This window comes from Falco punctatus (genome assembly GCF_963210335.1).
Source record: "Falco punctatus genome assembly, chromosome: 8".
Classification (NCBI taxonomy): domain Eukaryota; kingdom Metazoa; phylum Chordata; class Aves; order Falconiformes; family Falconidae; genus Falco; species Falco punctatus.
The window spans coordinates 44092704-44105526 of record NC_137588.1 but is presented as its reverse complement, the minus strand read 5'-3'; the positions used below and the strand labels follow the sequence as shown (position 1 = coordinate 44105526).

Here is a 12823-nt window from a genome sequence, read left to right as displayed (position 1 = left end):
TGTATGTCGTGGAGGAGCGGCGGAGGGATGACACGGGGGAGAGTGCCTGCCTGACGGCATGCTGGACTGCACTCTGCTGCTGCTGCCTCTGGGACATGCTGACCTGACTCTACTGCAGCTGCCTCCCATACCTCTCACTGAGTGCTATGCAGGCTCCCCACTCCTGTCTCGACTTCCTTCTGTTACTGTAATCAACACTCTGCTTTGCACAGCCAAGAGTTCCTGTCTGTCAGTCCTAGCGCCTTGTTGGGGTGGGGGGTGTGCTCCTTTATTTTAGTAAAGGAAAAATCCCTTTTTAACATTTCTAAGACTTTTGTTGTAATTTTGAAGAATGTGCTAGTGGTGTATTTCAGCCAAAGGCATTATGATGAAATGTATATTTATCAGTTGAAATTTTCCTAGTCCTAGAAATGGAGACATACGCAATAATTAAAGCCAACAGTTGATTTTCTTTGCTAGGTCCTGACTGTTTCAATAAATCTGTCCCATAGAGGGTGTGCTTCCCTCGTCGCTGTCTGTTCTCAGCCTCCCACAAGCCTGGACTCTGTGGCAGCAATGATGGACTTGGTTTCAAGCAACTTTGCTGCATAAGTTTGTGCCTCGACCCCTCACTGGGGCTGGGGCTGCTATTGTTTGGCCTTGCTGTTACCAGCATCTGGGGGATTTTCTGCCAGCAACCTGGTGCACAAGTTGTGGAAGTGAAGTGAAATGAGCAGGGGTGGAGCACCCATGTCTGCCACCACTCACTCTCTAGTCCCACATGGGGCAGCTCAGTTGGTTTTTCATCCCCCTGCTTACTCACAGGTGGACATGCAAGTCCCTTTCTGGGACCAGGGGCCTCTCCAGCAGTTCCTGGGATGGCAGAGTTGGGGGGGAGGGGGGGCCACATGCTGAGCTGCTGCATGTGCACAGCCACAGCTTTTGTGGAAGGACTGATACCACTCAGGGATTTTGAGCAGTGATCCATCATCCAGCTGCTGCAGTGTATGAGCTTGCAGGGCAGTAAATTAATGAGTAAGAAGAAACAAGGCCACAGATTAATTTAGTTTCAAGTTACAGCTGAAGCTGTTTCATAGCACAGCCTACCCAGAAAAGGGATAAAAAGCTTTAATCTGCATAGAAGTGGAGAAACCTGCTGCTGGTCACCAGCTGCCTAGTGCCCTGGTTAGCTGCTGTTCTCCCTGCCTCATGATCAAAACCAGTCCTGGTGGACTGACACACATTGGCATTGTTTATTGCCCAAAGATCACCAAGAGAATCTTGGACCTTTTTGCAGCAGGGTGCTCGCCACTCCTCAGTTTCCAGCCTCCCTGAAAGGCACCAGAATGAAGAGTGGCCCAAGCTCAGCTAAATGAGGGTTGTGCTCATTGGGACCCTAAGGCTGTGCCTCTGCTGCAGCACCTCTGCTTCCCTGCTCCTGCAGGGGCCTGGGTCTGGCATCCAGGCCTGGCGGACCGAAGGTAGGGAGAGGGCTTAGCTGCAAACCGCATGGCAGTGCCACAGCTGCCATGCTGTGAGGCTTCCTTAGGCCTCACAAGGCACCTTGCTGGGTTCCTATGCACTTTTTTGTCTGGGAGTTTCCCCGAGTGAGCACATGCCTCCTGTGGTGCAGCCTGGCCCCTCTGTGCCCCTCTACTTGGGTCTCAGAAACTCAGTTTTGTGGCTTGTCTGAGGCATTACGATCTGTTTTAGGTTATTTAGGTTAGTTAATGAGGGCCCCTGGCAGCAGCCTGGCCCCAGGAGCCTTCAAGCCCCTTGCTTGAAGCCCTGTAAGCTCCATTTCAGAAAAGCACGAAAGCCAGGAGTAGGGAAGGAGGCCAGGCTGGTGCACTGTGAGCACAAAGCACAGGGTGGCACTGGCCCTCCATGAGCTCACTGCTGCACTGGGGCTCTGCCAGGCCCATCTGTACAAGGAGGAACCAGGGCCCATCACCACCTGTCACAGACCTGGAAGTGCCTGTGACTCCCAGCCCTGCTCCACCCTGCCTGCCTCTTTTCCCCCACCACAGTTTTGCCAGCCCCACTCCAGCAGAACAAGGCAGCAAGCCTTCCCCAGTGCTGAGTGGTGCAACTTCTTTCCAGAAGGCAAGGTCTATGGCTGCTTTAAAGTGAAAAAGGATTCCCTGAAGGGCACTCATCCCAAATCGTACCGCTGCCTCCTTTCTCTGTCAGATTCCTAAGGGGAGAGCAGCTGCTGCAAGGGAGCAGGCAGAGGAAATGAGCTAAGGCTTTGCAGCAGAGTTTTATTGGAACTGCCACAGAACAGAGCTTGTGCAGCCAGGCGGCAGCAAGCAGCACGCAGGCAGAGCTGCCCATAAACCACCCAGCAGGCACAGGGGCAGGCTACTGTGCCCTCCGGGCCATCAGCATTTCACGAATGTTATCTTCTGCTTCCTTTACACTCCGCTCCAGGTACGACTTCTTCTGCTGCAAGACAGAAAGCAAGAGGAGAGTTAAGGTCCACCTTGGCAATGACAGCACGTGCCAGAGTGCTGGGGCCAAGAGCTTCCCAGGGCGGCGCTGCAGGCAGCCAGCTGCCGAGGGCACACACAACTCTACAGGCTTCCTGAAGCAAGGACAGCCATTATTCATTTCCAGAGGCATCCTGGAAGCATTAATATTTAGCCTGGGCAACGTTTACATAGACTGAATTTTGTTCCCTCTGAAACCTCCTCAGAGCTACTGGGGCTGTTGCAACAGCAGAGCTGCAAAAAGTGCGACATATTAACCATAGGAAGGAAGGAAATAATATCAGATCCCGCAATACGTGGAGCCCAGAGAGGAATTAATTTGCTGAGGCCTCGTCATAGACACAACAGCAAAATCCTTTCACACTTTGGTAAAAAAGGCTCTATTTACCAGCTGGACCACTTTTCTAAACCCAGACCCTCCTTTCTATCAGAAATTCCCTGGCATCATCACCAAATACATGTGTTTCCTTAATCATCTTTAATTACGCTAGGCTTGGCACGGAAGCAGCCCAAAGCTGTGCATCCCAAGATAGGAATTCAGCATGCAGCGTTTTTTCCTGCTAGTCTGGGTGCTCCTAGGTGACTGGAAAAACCAGCACTTGGCTCTTTTGACTATTTTTTCTGGGTTTCCAAACAACAGACACAACAGTCTCTGGTAGACACCAGGCTGGCAGGCGTTGCTGTGTGAATGCAGGCAGCCCTTGCTGCTGGGTGCAGACCTCCTTTGGCGGCAGCAGGGAGAGCACCAGGGAGAGCACTGTCCAAATGCATTTCATTATGGGTGGGGGGGGACCCTCGGGGAGGCTCCCCAGAGCTCTCCATATGGAGAGCCCTTGGGGGCAGATGCGAGGCTCCATGGGTAGTACCTGTTACATGCTAGTTTGGGGATTGTTGTAGTTACAAGGTCCTCTTCTCAACAAAGCCTGCTGGGGACAGCTGCAGCACACTGCTCCCACACCGAGCACCTTCCCAGGCCTGGGGAGCTCTGTAGAGCTTGCTTTCCAGGCCAAGCTAGGTTCCAATAAGCATTGGCAGGTTTATTATTTAAATTACAGGAGTCTGGGCCTCATCCTAAAGCATCCTATCCTTTTTAGACTCCACCAAAGGCCACCTCAGCCACAGGCAGAGGTGCCCAGTATGCCACAAATGACCTCTGAAGCCCATCAAAACCAAGGACAGTTAAAGAGGGACAGCAGAGGTCCTCAGTATTGCTCAGCCATGCAGGGGAGGTGGAGGAAAGAGTGAAAACAGACTGCTCTGGGGTCCTCGCCCAGCTGCTAGCTGGTTGGAGCACAGCAGCACCCACGGGCACAGGCTGCAGTAAAAGCATGCACTGGCCTCCACCAAGCAGCACCTTCCTGCTATGGGGAGCAGGCTGATGGGGCTTGTACGTGAGCCAGAGGACACAGCCACTGCCAGCTGTCTACAGGCAAGAACTGTGAAGCTGATGCTCCCCTGACAGCCTCTCCCTGACTCCTGCAAGCCCACAGGGAGCTGCAACCACTAACCCTGAAGGAAAATTCATTAGCACATGGTACAGTCCTGCTGCCATCACTTCCCACCAGCCCCCTTGCAGCAGACCTGTGCTGACACTTCTGTACACTCAGCTGAAATGCCCATGCCCTGAGGACATCTCTTCCAGCCCTGTTTCTAGATATCAAAGGGCTTTTATTTAAACAGTAAAGGTTGTTAGCAACAGCTAGGGCCGTGGGTACAGTAAAGAGTTCCTTGTGCCTCTCATGCAGTCCCCAAGCACATGGATCCCTCTTGCTTACAAGAGCTGCTTTTGAGGAAACCACTGGGAGAGGAGGTGCAGCGTGGGTTCCCGCTGCCAACAACTTGCTGACGCACAAGCAGGACTTCTGCCACTGCTGTGCTGCACTCACACTGCCTGGACAGACACTGAGGGATTTCACATCTAAAGAACTGAATGCAAAGGCTGCAAGGGGAGACAGGTCCTAGAAAACCTGCGTGGGTCCAAGCTCCACCACGTTCTACCGATTTAGAGAAGAATGGCATCAGCAGGGCTGGCTTTATATATTCATTTACTACTAAAACTTTTTTTTTTTTAATGCAATTAGTCTATGAAACAGTTCTGGCTTTCTGTCCTCCCCACTCCCTCTGGTGCCCATCAAGCAGCAAGAGACATTTCCAGAAGCAGCTCTGGAAGGTTGGCCCCAGCAGTGACCTCAGGAGAGCCAAGCAGCCCTGCCACCACACAGGGAAGCCTCCATGTGCAGCCAGGAGCTGGCAGGCAACAAACAATGGCTCTGTTCTCCTAACACAGTGGGATTTCAAATGTCCCCTGTTAGGAAGCCACACTGGTGATCATTTGGCCCTGACAGTGCAGGAGCATTCATGGCTGTACAGCCCACACAGATCCCCGCCACCCATTCCTGCGCAGTGGCATTATCTACCCTCCCCAGGGGAGCAGGGGTGCTGGAGCTACACAGTTCATGGCAAAGGGACATGGTTTAATGCCATTTCTTTACTTAAGCATCACCTGCAGTCCCAGGCAGGTAAGGATTCATGGAATTTTTATCTCCCTCTCCTTGGTTATGTAGTTTTTGGGGCCAGAGGATCTGGGCTAGCCCTGACACTTTTACTCCTTCCTCCCAAAAGTAGCCTCCAGGGAGACTCCTCCCTGGGCTCAGGGTGATCCTTGAGCATCGAGGGAAACCCTGGACCCACAGCTGGGGGGCTGCAAACTTCCCGAGCTCTCCCGCAGGCCAGCAGCAGGCAGTGCCAGAGCCAGCACAGCAGCTGGCTCCCACTCTAACTAACTGCCTGAATCAAGGGGGAGCAAGGAGCACACAGTCACGGCATTTTCCAAGACACATGGCAGAAGCAAGGGGTTCCTTCCTGAGGAGCTGTGGCCTGGTTTCTGCTTTAGTAATCACAGGAGAAAAAAGCAGGAGCTTGCATGCAAACCCCTCCTCACCGCAATTACTGGGGTCTAGACAGGAAACTGTCTCTCCCTGGTTCACCTTCCCAGGGAGCAGTGCTGTGAGCAAGCTGGCTGACATAGGCACTGCCTAGTTGCATCAGCTCTCTGAGAGCCCAGAGACCGCCTGACAGCACAGCTCTTAAGTCACCCTGGAGGCTGTTCCGGTCCAGCCAGATCTGCCAGGCTGCTGGTACCTGCTCCCTGTGGGAGGAACACTACCGCAGCCTCCCAAACCCCACCTCCAAGCTTTCCTGAACTGCACGCTTTCATTTGCATTTGATGTTGATTTGCAGCCCTAGTTAACCCTATATTCTGGGCCATGCCATGGCTTCTAGGTTTTAGCTCATCATCCAATAAGTTGCATATATTTTCCTGCAAAGGTGTGTTCACCACTGCAAGTGTTAGTTTAATTCTCTGTTGCCTGTGCCAAAGCAAGTGCAGCTAGCAGCAAATTTACAGTACAGTGCCAGAACTGTACTGCTGGTTTTGGTCCTTCATGAAATCAAAGGCTGCTGCTCTCTACAGCCTCTAATATTATTTTTACACCAGTAGCTCCAGTGCTGGCCAGTCAAAAGACAGGACATGGCAGCACACTGGCCCTGCACGGCAAGCTGCTTGACTTCAGAGGCTCCACAACCTATGAGCTGCAGATTCAGAGCTCCTACCTGCTCCCCACACCAGCGGTGCTGTACACTGCCCCCACCTACCCACCCGCCCCTGGGTGCGTCCATTCAGACAAGGTGGTTACGCAAACCAGTGAGAGACACCACTGCCTGAGTCATGGAGTCTCAGGGTAGGACTGAGAAAGATTTGCTCTGGGAAGGCGATGGGGTGAAGTTGACACACACCACTCAGCTCCCAGAAAAGTACAAACTCATGGCTTACAAACAGAGCCATGCTCTGCAGTGAAGCCAGGCAGTGCCTTGAGGTGCTGGCATCTCCCCAAGCAGTTACGCAAAGAGCGTGGCAAGGCAGTAAAGGAGGAAACACAGACAGGCACAGCAGGAAGAGGCTGGTTTGTCAGCTGATGGCTCTGGCTGCAGCAAGGGGCTGATTCTCCCTCCTGGTTCACCGCTGCCACATCAACTTGCTAGAAATTTATCTACCACACTGCAAAATACACCTCTTGAGTGTTATTGAAACTTACTTAAGAGGCGCAGCTTCTGAAGGCCTGCTCAGCAAGGGCACTGTGCACACGCACCCCCACCAGCCTCCGCTGCCCTGTGGCTTTCAGAGGTTTCAGAAATGCAGCTTTGTTCCCATGACCCACACACAGCAACTCCCACGTGGAGGAATGACCTGAGGTTGCAGGTCCCATCAGCACGTGAGAAGCGAGAAGCCTCTCCACCGCAGCAGCAAGGAAGGGGAGCCCGAGGCTGCCAGCATGTGGGAAGGTAGAGGATTTGCAGCTACAGATTTCCAGTCAGGCAGCACACTGCACACCAGCTGCCCTGCCCCAGCACAGGACAAGGTCTTGCACACTCGTCCCCACCACAGTTCTCATCCAACCTCTTATTTGCAGTGACAGCTCTTCAGTTCCCCCTCCTGCCCTGCTCTGTCCCCACGCAGGAAAGGTCCTGCCTCCTGCACTGAGACATGAAACCAGCACATGGCTACTGCGACAGGCTAGCAAGGTCTGGGCCACATGCAGAACAGCTGATAGGGTGCAAAACTGCAGAAGATGCCCCCAAAAAGCCAGCACAGTCAATGCCTCTCAGCCTGTAGTTCTGTAATTCCTTTAAGCTAATACCGTTGCCAACAACAGTCACCTTCCCTAGCCAGGAAGGGCTGCAACAGCAAAACAAACCACAGCCCTGATGATCCATCTGAAAACTAGCGCAAAAGGAAGTGTTCTCACCCAAATCTGCTTTCTGGAAGTAGGTTTGCCATGTTAAAGACACCAAGATGGAGGGCGAGAAGAGATGGCCATGAACTCTTCTTCAGGCAGCAGAGCCAATCCCACCAGCTGGACCTCCTAGCACCTACCAGCAGCTGTGAGGCTCTCCTGCACCTGACCACAGACGGGCACCATCAGCCTGGCCTTTACTCTTCCCTTCGAGCTCCCAGGAGCTTTCCCCACTTTCAAGCCTTTCTGCAACCCTCCTAAATCAGGTATGTGGGGTGAGGTGAGGAGCTAACCTGTGGGGGTTTCAGTACAGCTATGTGATCAGAGATGCAGCCAAAAACAGGACTGGCGGCTCATGCAGCCCCATCCAACAGGCAATGCAGGCCAATCTCCCAGGAATCCTTCTCAGGAGGAAGAGCAGCTGTGCAGCTGACAGCCCTGTGGAAGGAGCCGCATGGGCTGGCAGGAAGGACACTGCCAGCCCCAATCCTGCCCACAAGGAGGGCAGGGCAGCTGCCTTGCACAGCCCACAGACCCAGCAAGGACAGCAGGCTGCAGTGCCCACTGCCAACACACTCCACTCTCCAGCAGCAGCTCTGGGCAGCTGCTGCCAGCTCCAGTTGCCTCTTCCCATCACCTGAGTACAAAGCACAAGCTCTTGGAACTACCAGCTTGACTGGCCCCAGCCAGAGGCTATGTACAGCAGCGTCCATAAGCCATCCCTCACTGTTCATGGCTCTTCCTTGCATTTTGCTTGCTGTCACGGCCAACACTTGCTCTCTGACCAGCTCCACACTATTTGCTTTTGGCACCAGCTGTGGAAATACTAGATTTAATGCAAATATAATTACAGTTCACACCCCAAAGAAGAAAAGGACTTGTGGTTAACAGAGGTGGCCCATGGCCTTTTGACACGGTGGGAAATCACCTCCTGCTTGAGCCTCCCACCTCTGTTCCCACTGCATCACGCTGCTGCTGAGTACTTCACTGGAGAAGCAGATGACGCACCCAGACCTTACATTCCTAGCAGATTAAAGAGCCAGCATTCACAGATTCCACAGCAAGAAAAAAAACGTATTAATCAGCTCCTCTCAGATGGGCTTTTGATGATCAAAGCAACATATTTCCCCCAGTACTGTGATTCATATGCCTCTGCCTTCAGAGAGAGCTGGTCAGCCACTGGCCAGACCTGTATGTCTGCAGAGCCTTGTTTAGAGCTGGTAGTTTGGCACAGTGTTTCACAGTGTGCATGCTGAATTCCAAAAGCCAAAACAGCACTTCTGCTCTCAAGGAAATCTATACACAGCAGCCACAGTTTATTCATGCTGCGTATTATTCCTCATGCTCACAGGCAAATTTCTTGTTTTAAGTATTGGTTTCTCATTCAAAGTCTACTACTTTCACTCCTCAAATTCCACTAATTTCCTCACCTCAGCAAGAGAAAAAGAGCTTCAAGCCCTGACCCATGAACATAAATATATTTAAACCCATACAAAAACGTTTCCATGGAAATTTAAGGATCTGGTATTGGAAGACACCTTCTCATCTCAGGTTTGTGGTTTTTTGTTGTTTTTTTTTTAAACAATTTTTCTACAAACTTGTTTTACATCCAACTTGTGAGGATGAAAGAAGCTGGCAGGTTCCTTCCCAGAGGATATATCCTGCCCCATGGCTCGCAGCATGCATGGCTACCAGCTGCTGGCATCTCCCTCTCACACTTAAGCAGCTTCCATTGAGGAATGCTGCAGAGTCTTCAGGCATGATGCAGTACCTCAAATAGGAAGATACAACTCATCTTGTGACACCATCTCCATAAATCTGCTAGCCGAGAGCTTCTGCATCTCCCAAAGTTAACCCAGGGCATTTTTGGCATTCCTCATGGGCTCTGTGTGCACACTCTTGGGAAAGCAATCAGCAGATCCTGGGACAGAGCTAGGAACACATACTTGTCTGGGGAAGGATCTTCCCCTAGAGGAAAGCAAGCTGTGCTGCCTGCATGCTGGGGCCAGGCAGCAGCAGCAGTGTGAGCTGCCCTCACTCTTGAGGCCACTGCTGCTGATAGGGTGGTTGAAATTGCCCAAATCTCCCTTGCCTGAGGACAGCACATTGAGCCATTATCACATGCACTGTGGGCAGGCAAATGTTTTGGTCAGCATGGTATTATGGAAGATGATGCACCTAGGACATGCACTCTGTTTAACAGGACTTCACTTGGAACCCATAAATGGGAAGGAGGTGGACCTGCTGAACAACACCCAACTGCTTCTGCTTCAGGAAAAACTGAAATAGCGGGCATCAGCCATGGGGCGAGGTGGCTCTGCAGGCAGTCCTACACCCTGATGTGTCCACCCAGCACTGGTCCTCACCCAGTGCAACACTGTGGCACATACACACATTGGGAATTACCATGCTACAGCAACCACCAAATATTTAGATACACTTCAAGACTTCCCAAGCAGAGTTACTGCTCTCAGGAAGCTGCCTAGAGTTTGCTCAAGAGTGAATAGGAAGTTTTGCTCAAGTGTAATAGGAAGGGAGCCCAGCTGGTTTCTGACGACAGCTGCTGACAGAAGCACGATGATGCGATTTACCTAAGAGAAGTGATGATTCAGATCCCTGGGTTTTCCCTTAGCCTCTCTTTCCACAAGGTAACGGGGACCCTCTGTCACTTCAAAACCATCTGGATTAGAGTGGAGAAGAGAAGACATCAAGCATACAAGTGCACCTGCCAACTCAGGAGGATCTTTAGAAGAACCTGCCTAAAGAACAGCTAGTGCAAATCTACCTTCCTCATGTATTCATCTTAGCTACAGCAAAACCAGCAGGGCTTCCCTCATCACTATCGTAGCACCTTTAAACCCTGAGGAACATACACTGAAAAAGCTCATTTGGAAAAACACCTGCTGCTTTCCACACTTGGGTACCAAGGGACACCACCTTCAAGAGAAGAAGGGGCAACATAAGGGGCAGAAAAACCCACCCGCAGAGCAGCCTTTCTGTCCCCAAGCCCCAGGCCCACTGGGAGCACACTGCACAGAACCTGTCTCAGCCACAGGACAGCATTTTCACTAGAGGTAGAGAGAGTTGCTCTCTGTAGAGGTGGAGACAGTTGCTCTCTGTGACCAGGAAATGACGCATTGTTCCAGTGAACTCCTGCACCCTAGCCTGATGTTAACTAGTACAAAAGGAAGCCAACTGGGAACCTTCAATAGGTGGCAGCAGAAATATATTATCAACCTAGAGGATTCCTTTAAGGACACCCCTTATTGGCAAAATTACTCATTTAGAGCAGTTTTCAGAGGTACACTGCTTCAGGTCAGACACTGCACCGGAACCAGGCTTATGACAGCAGAGTCAGGTCAAACACCAAGAACTTTGGGAGGTGGAAACTCACTCATATTCTGAAAATCCCCATGTTTTGCTTTGGCAGAAGCGTCCCTCACCTCTTGCAAAATGTAGTAAGTTCCCTAATTTGGTGTTTTGGTTTCTGTGGTCCTGCAGAGTCAGTACGGCTCATTGGAACACCTCCTAGCAATATGACTTTTGCAAAATCATACCACACCTTTCATCTCTTGCAGTTCCGGCCAAACAAGGCCATTTTAAAAGAAAAATTACTTCCATAAATTTCAAACATTGAACAAATCAGCAACAAAAAGATGATGTAAACTCCCAACTAACCAGCATCTCCCCCTAATTCAGACATGCTTGAACTCTGCTGCCTTGCAGGCAGAAAGCAGCCACATCCCCGCCAGGAACACATTTACAGTTCAGAGGAGTGACCCAGGCGGTGGGCCAAGGGAAGTTGTGACTCCCCGCATACCTGGTGAGCAAGGTGTGGCTTTATAAAGCTGACTCAGGGCTGGGTCAGGTCTCCCACATGCAGGAGCATGCTTTCCAAATAATTATTTCCTGTTCTCCCTAGGTGAGATGGAGGAGATGGGGACAGGATGGAGGTTTATCGGGCACAGATAATCCACCTCCCTGGAGCTGCTTGGCATAAAGGACAATGAGGAGCAACGGCATGGGCCTGGTGACTAAGGCAAGGACAGCAGCACTGGTTTTATGACTAACTATTACTCAAGCAAGGAGGAATTTGGAGAGGGACCCGCATCCAGCTCAGCTCATTGCTTTGGATACTTCTGCAGCCATAAGCACAAAGGAGAGCTTTGACAATGAATCAGACCCTGGTTTAAAATGGCAAAGACAGACTTATCTACCAACTTTGTGTTAAAATGATTTCAGTGTAATCATAAAAGCAGCTTAATGCTAATCAGAAGAAACAAGCAACGTTTTCAGAGCCAGATGACTAAATGTAGGCTCCTGGATGGACAAAACCATTCAGACGCAGCAGCAGAAGTGGCTTTTTATTAATGCATAATGTCCTTCACTTTCCCCTGAATTACAAAGGAATGCGAGCATACTGGCAAAGTTTGCTTGAAAAGCTTTTTCCATTAGTTTTTTTGGTTGTTGTTGGTTGGTTGCAGGGGGTTTGCGGGGTAGGGGGTGTCTGTTGGTTTGTTGTTGGTTTGTTTGGTTTTTTAATTGGAGCACCACCCCTCTACCCCGAAAAGTCTAAAACAAGTGCTGGCATACATTAATTTTGAAAGCATCTCTATAACTAGTTTGTAAAGGATTTAAAAGGAAGAAATCACCACCTATTTAATTATTCTCCTGCTTTTAAAATCTACAATTATGCACCTAAAAATAAAGGTAGAAACAGTGAAAATAAAGAGTCATCAAATTCCAGGTCTCCCTCCGTGAAGCCTTTGCCCTCTCAGCTAGTTTGTGTGCTTACTTTGCAGTCTGCAGTGCAGGGAAGACTAACAAAGACTTACTAATTAAGCAGTTGCTTGCAAAAAATCTGGGAGTTTGAAAACCTGCTGCAGTGAATGATTGCTCCAAATGAAAGATCCAGCTTTGCAAATGCATACCCATACACATAGACATCATTCCACCAAAATCAGCACCACCCACAACGACTCTTAAAGAAAATGTGGTGAGATGTTAAAGTTTTTATAAGCCTCCCAGATCTAAACCAGTGAAAGACCCTTTCAGAGAGCTGGGAATCCCCTCTTAAATGTGATGATTTCAATCTTTCTACGCCTTAAGATTACAATGTCATGTTTTGCAATCAGTGACTTGTGCACTATTTAACATAGGACAAACTTCTTACACAATTTTCAAAGCAACACAATTTTCAAAGCAGAACACATTCTTATTTGATCTTTATCTAACAAATCTACCATAGGAACCAAACACCAAACCCAGTATTTAAAAAATACACCACCTTTCTTGTGATTACTTAAGAGCATTTGTTCCTTCTTAAAGCTGCAAGGTCCTAGTTGCACATGATCAACTTTCATATGTCTAGGATAAGAGATAATTTGGATAAAAGACAAACAGCATAAAATACATATCAAGTTAGGCTGTAAGAATACAATCCTTTTGCTATCCTCAGTTTTAACAAATGACAATAAGACAGACCACTAGGTTTTAAACATAAAGAAATAAGTTAACTCAGTGACTCATCACAGCCTTGAAAGCAAGTAATAAGGCCTG

At 49.9% G+C, this 12823-nt stretch overlaps 2 protein-coding genes across 4 annotated transcripts in view; one reads left to right on the top strand and one right to left on the bottom strand.

Annotated features, from left to right (window-relative positions):
* CYSTM1 (cysteine rich transmembrane module containing 1) overlaps window positions 1–451 on the top strand; it is a 30897-nt gene extending 30446 nt beyond the window's left edge. For all 3 annotated transcript variants that reach the window (XM_080400755.1, XM_080400756.1, XM_080400757.1), the window contains one exon: window positions 1–451. In XM_080400755.1, coding sequence (XP_080256881.1) covers window positions 1–107 — 107 coding nt within the window. In that variant the 3' untranslated portion in view covers window positions 108–451.
* Window positions 452–2223: 1772 nt separating this feature from the next.
* The window catches only part of PFDN1 (prefoldin subunit 1), a 32585-nt gene continuing 21985 nt past the window's right edge, over window positions 2224–12823 (bottom strand). The window contains exon 4 of the mRNA XM_080400754.1: window positions 2224–2427. Coding sequence (XP_080256880.1) covers window positions 2344–2427 — 84 coding nt within the window. The 3' untranslated portion in view covers window positions 2224–2343. The remainder of the gene's footprint in view (window positions 2428–12823) is intronic.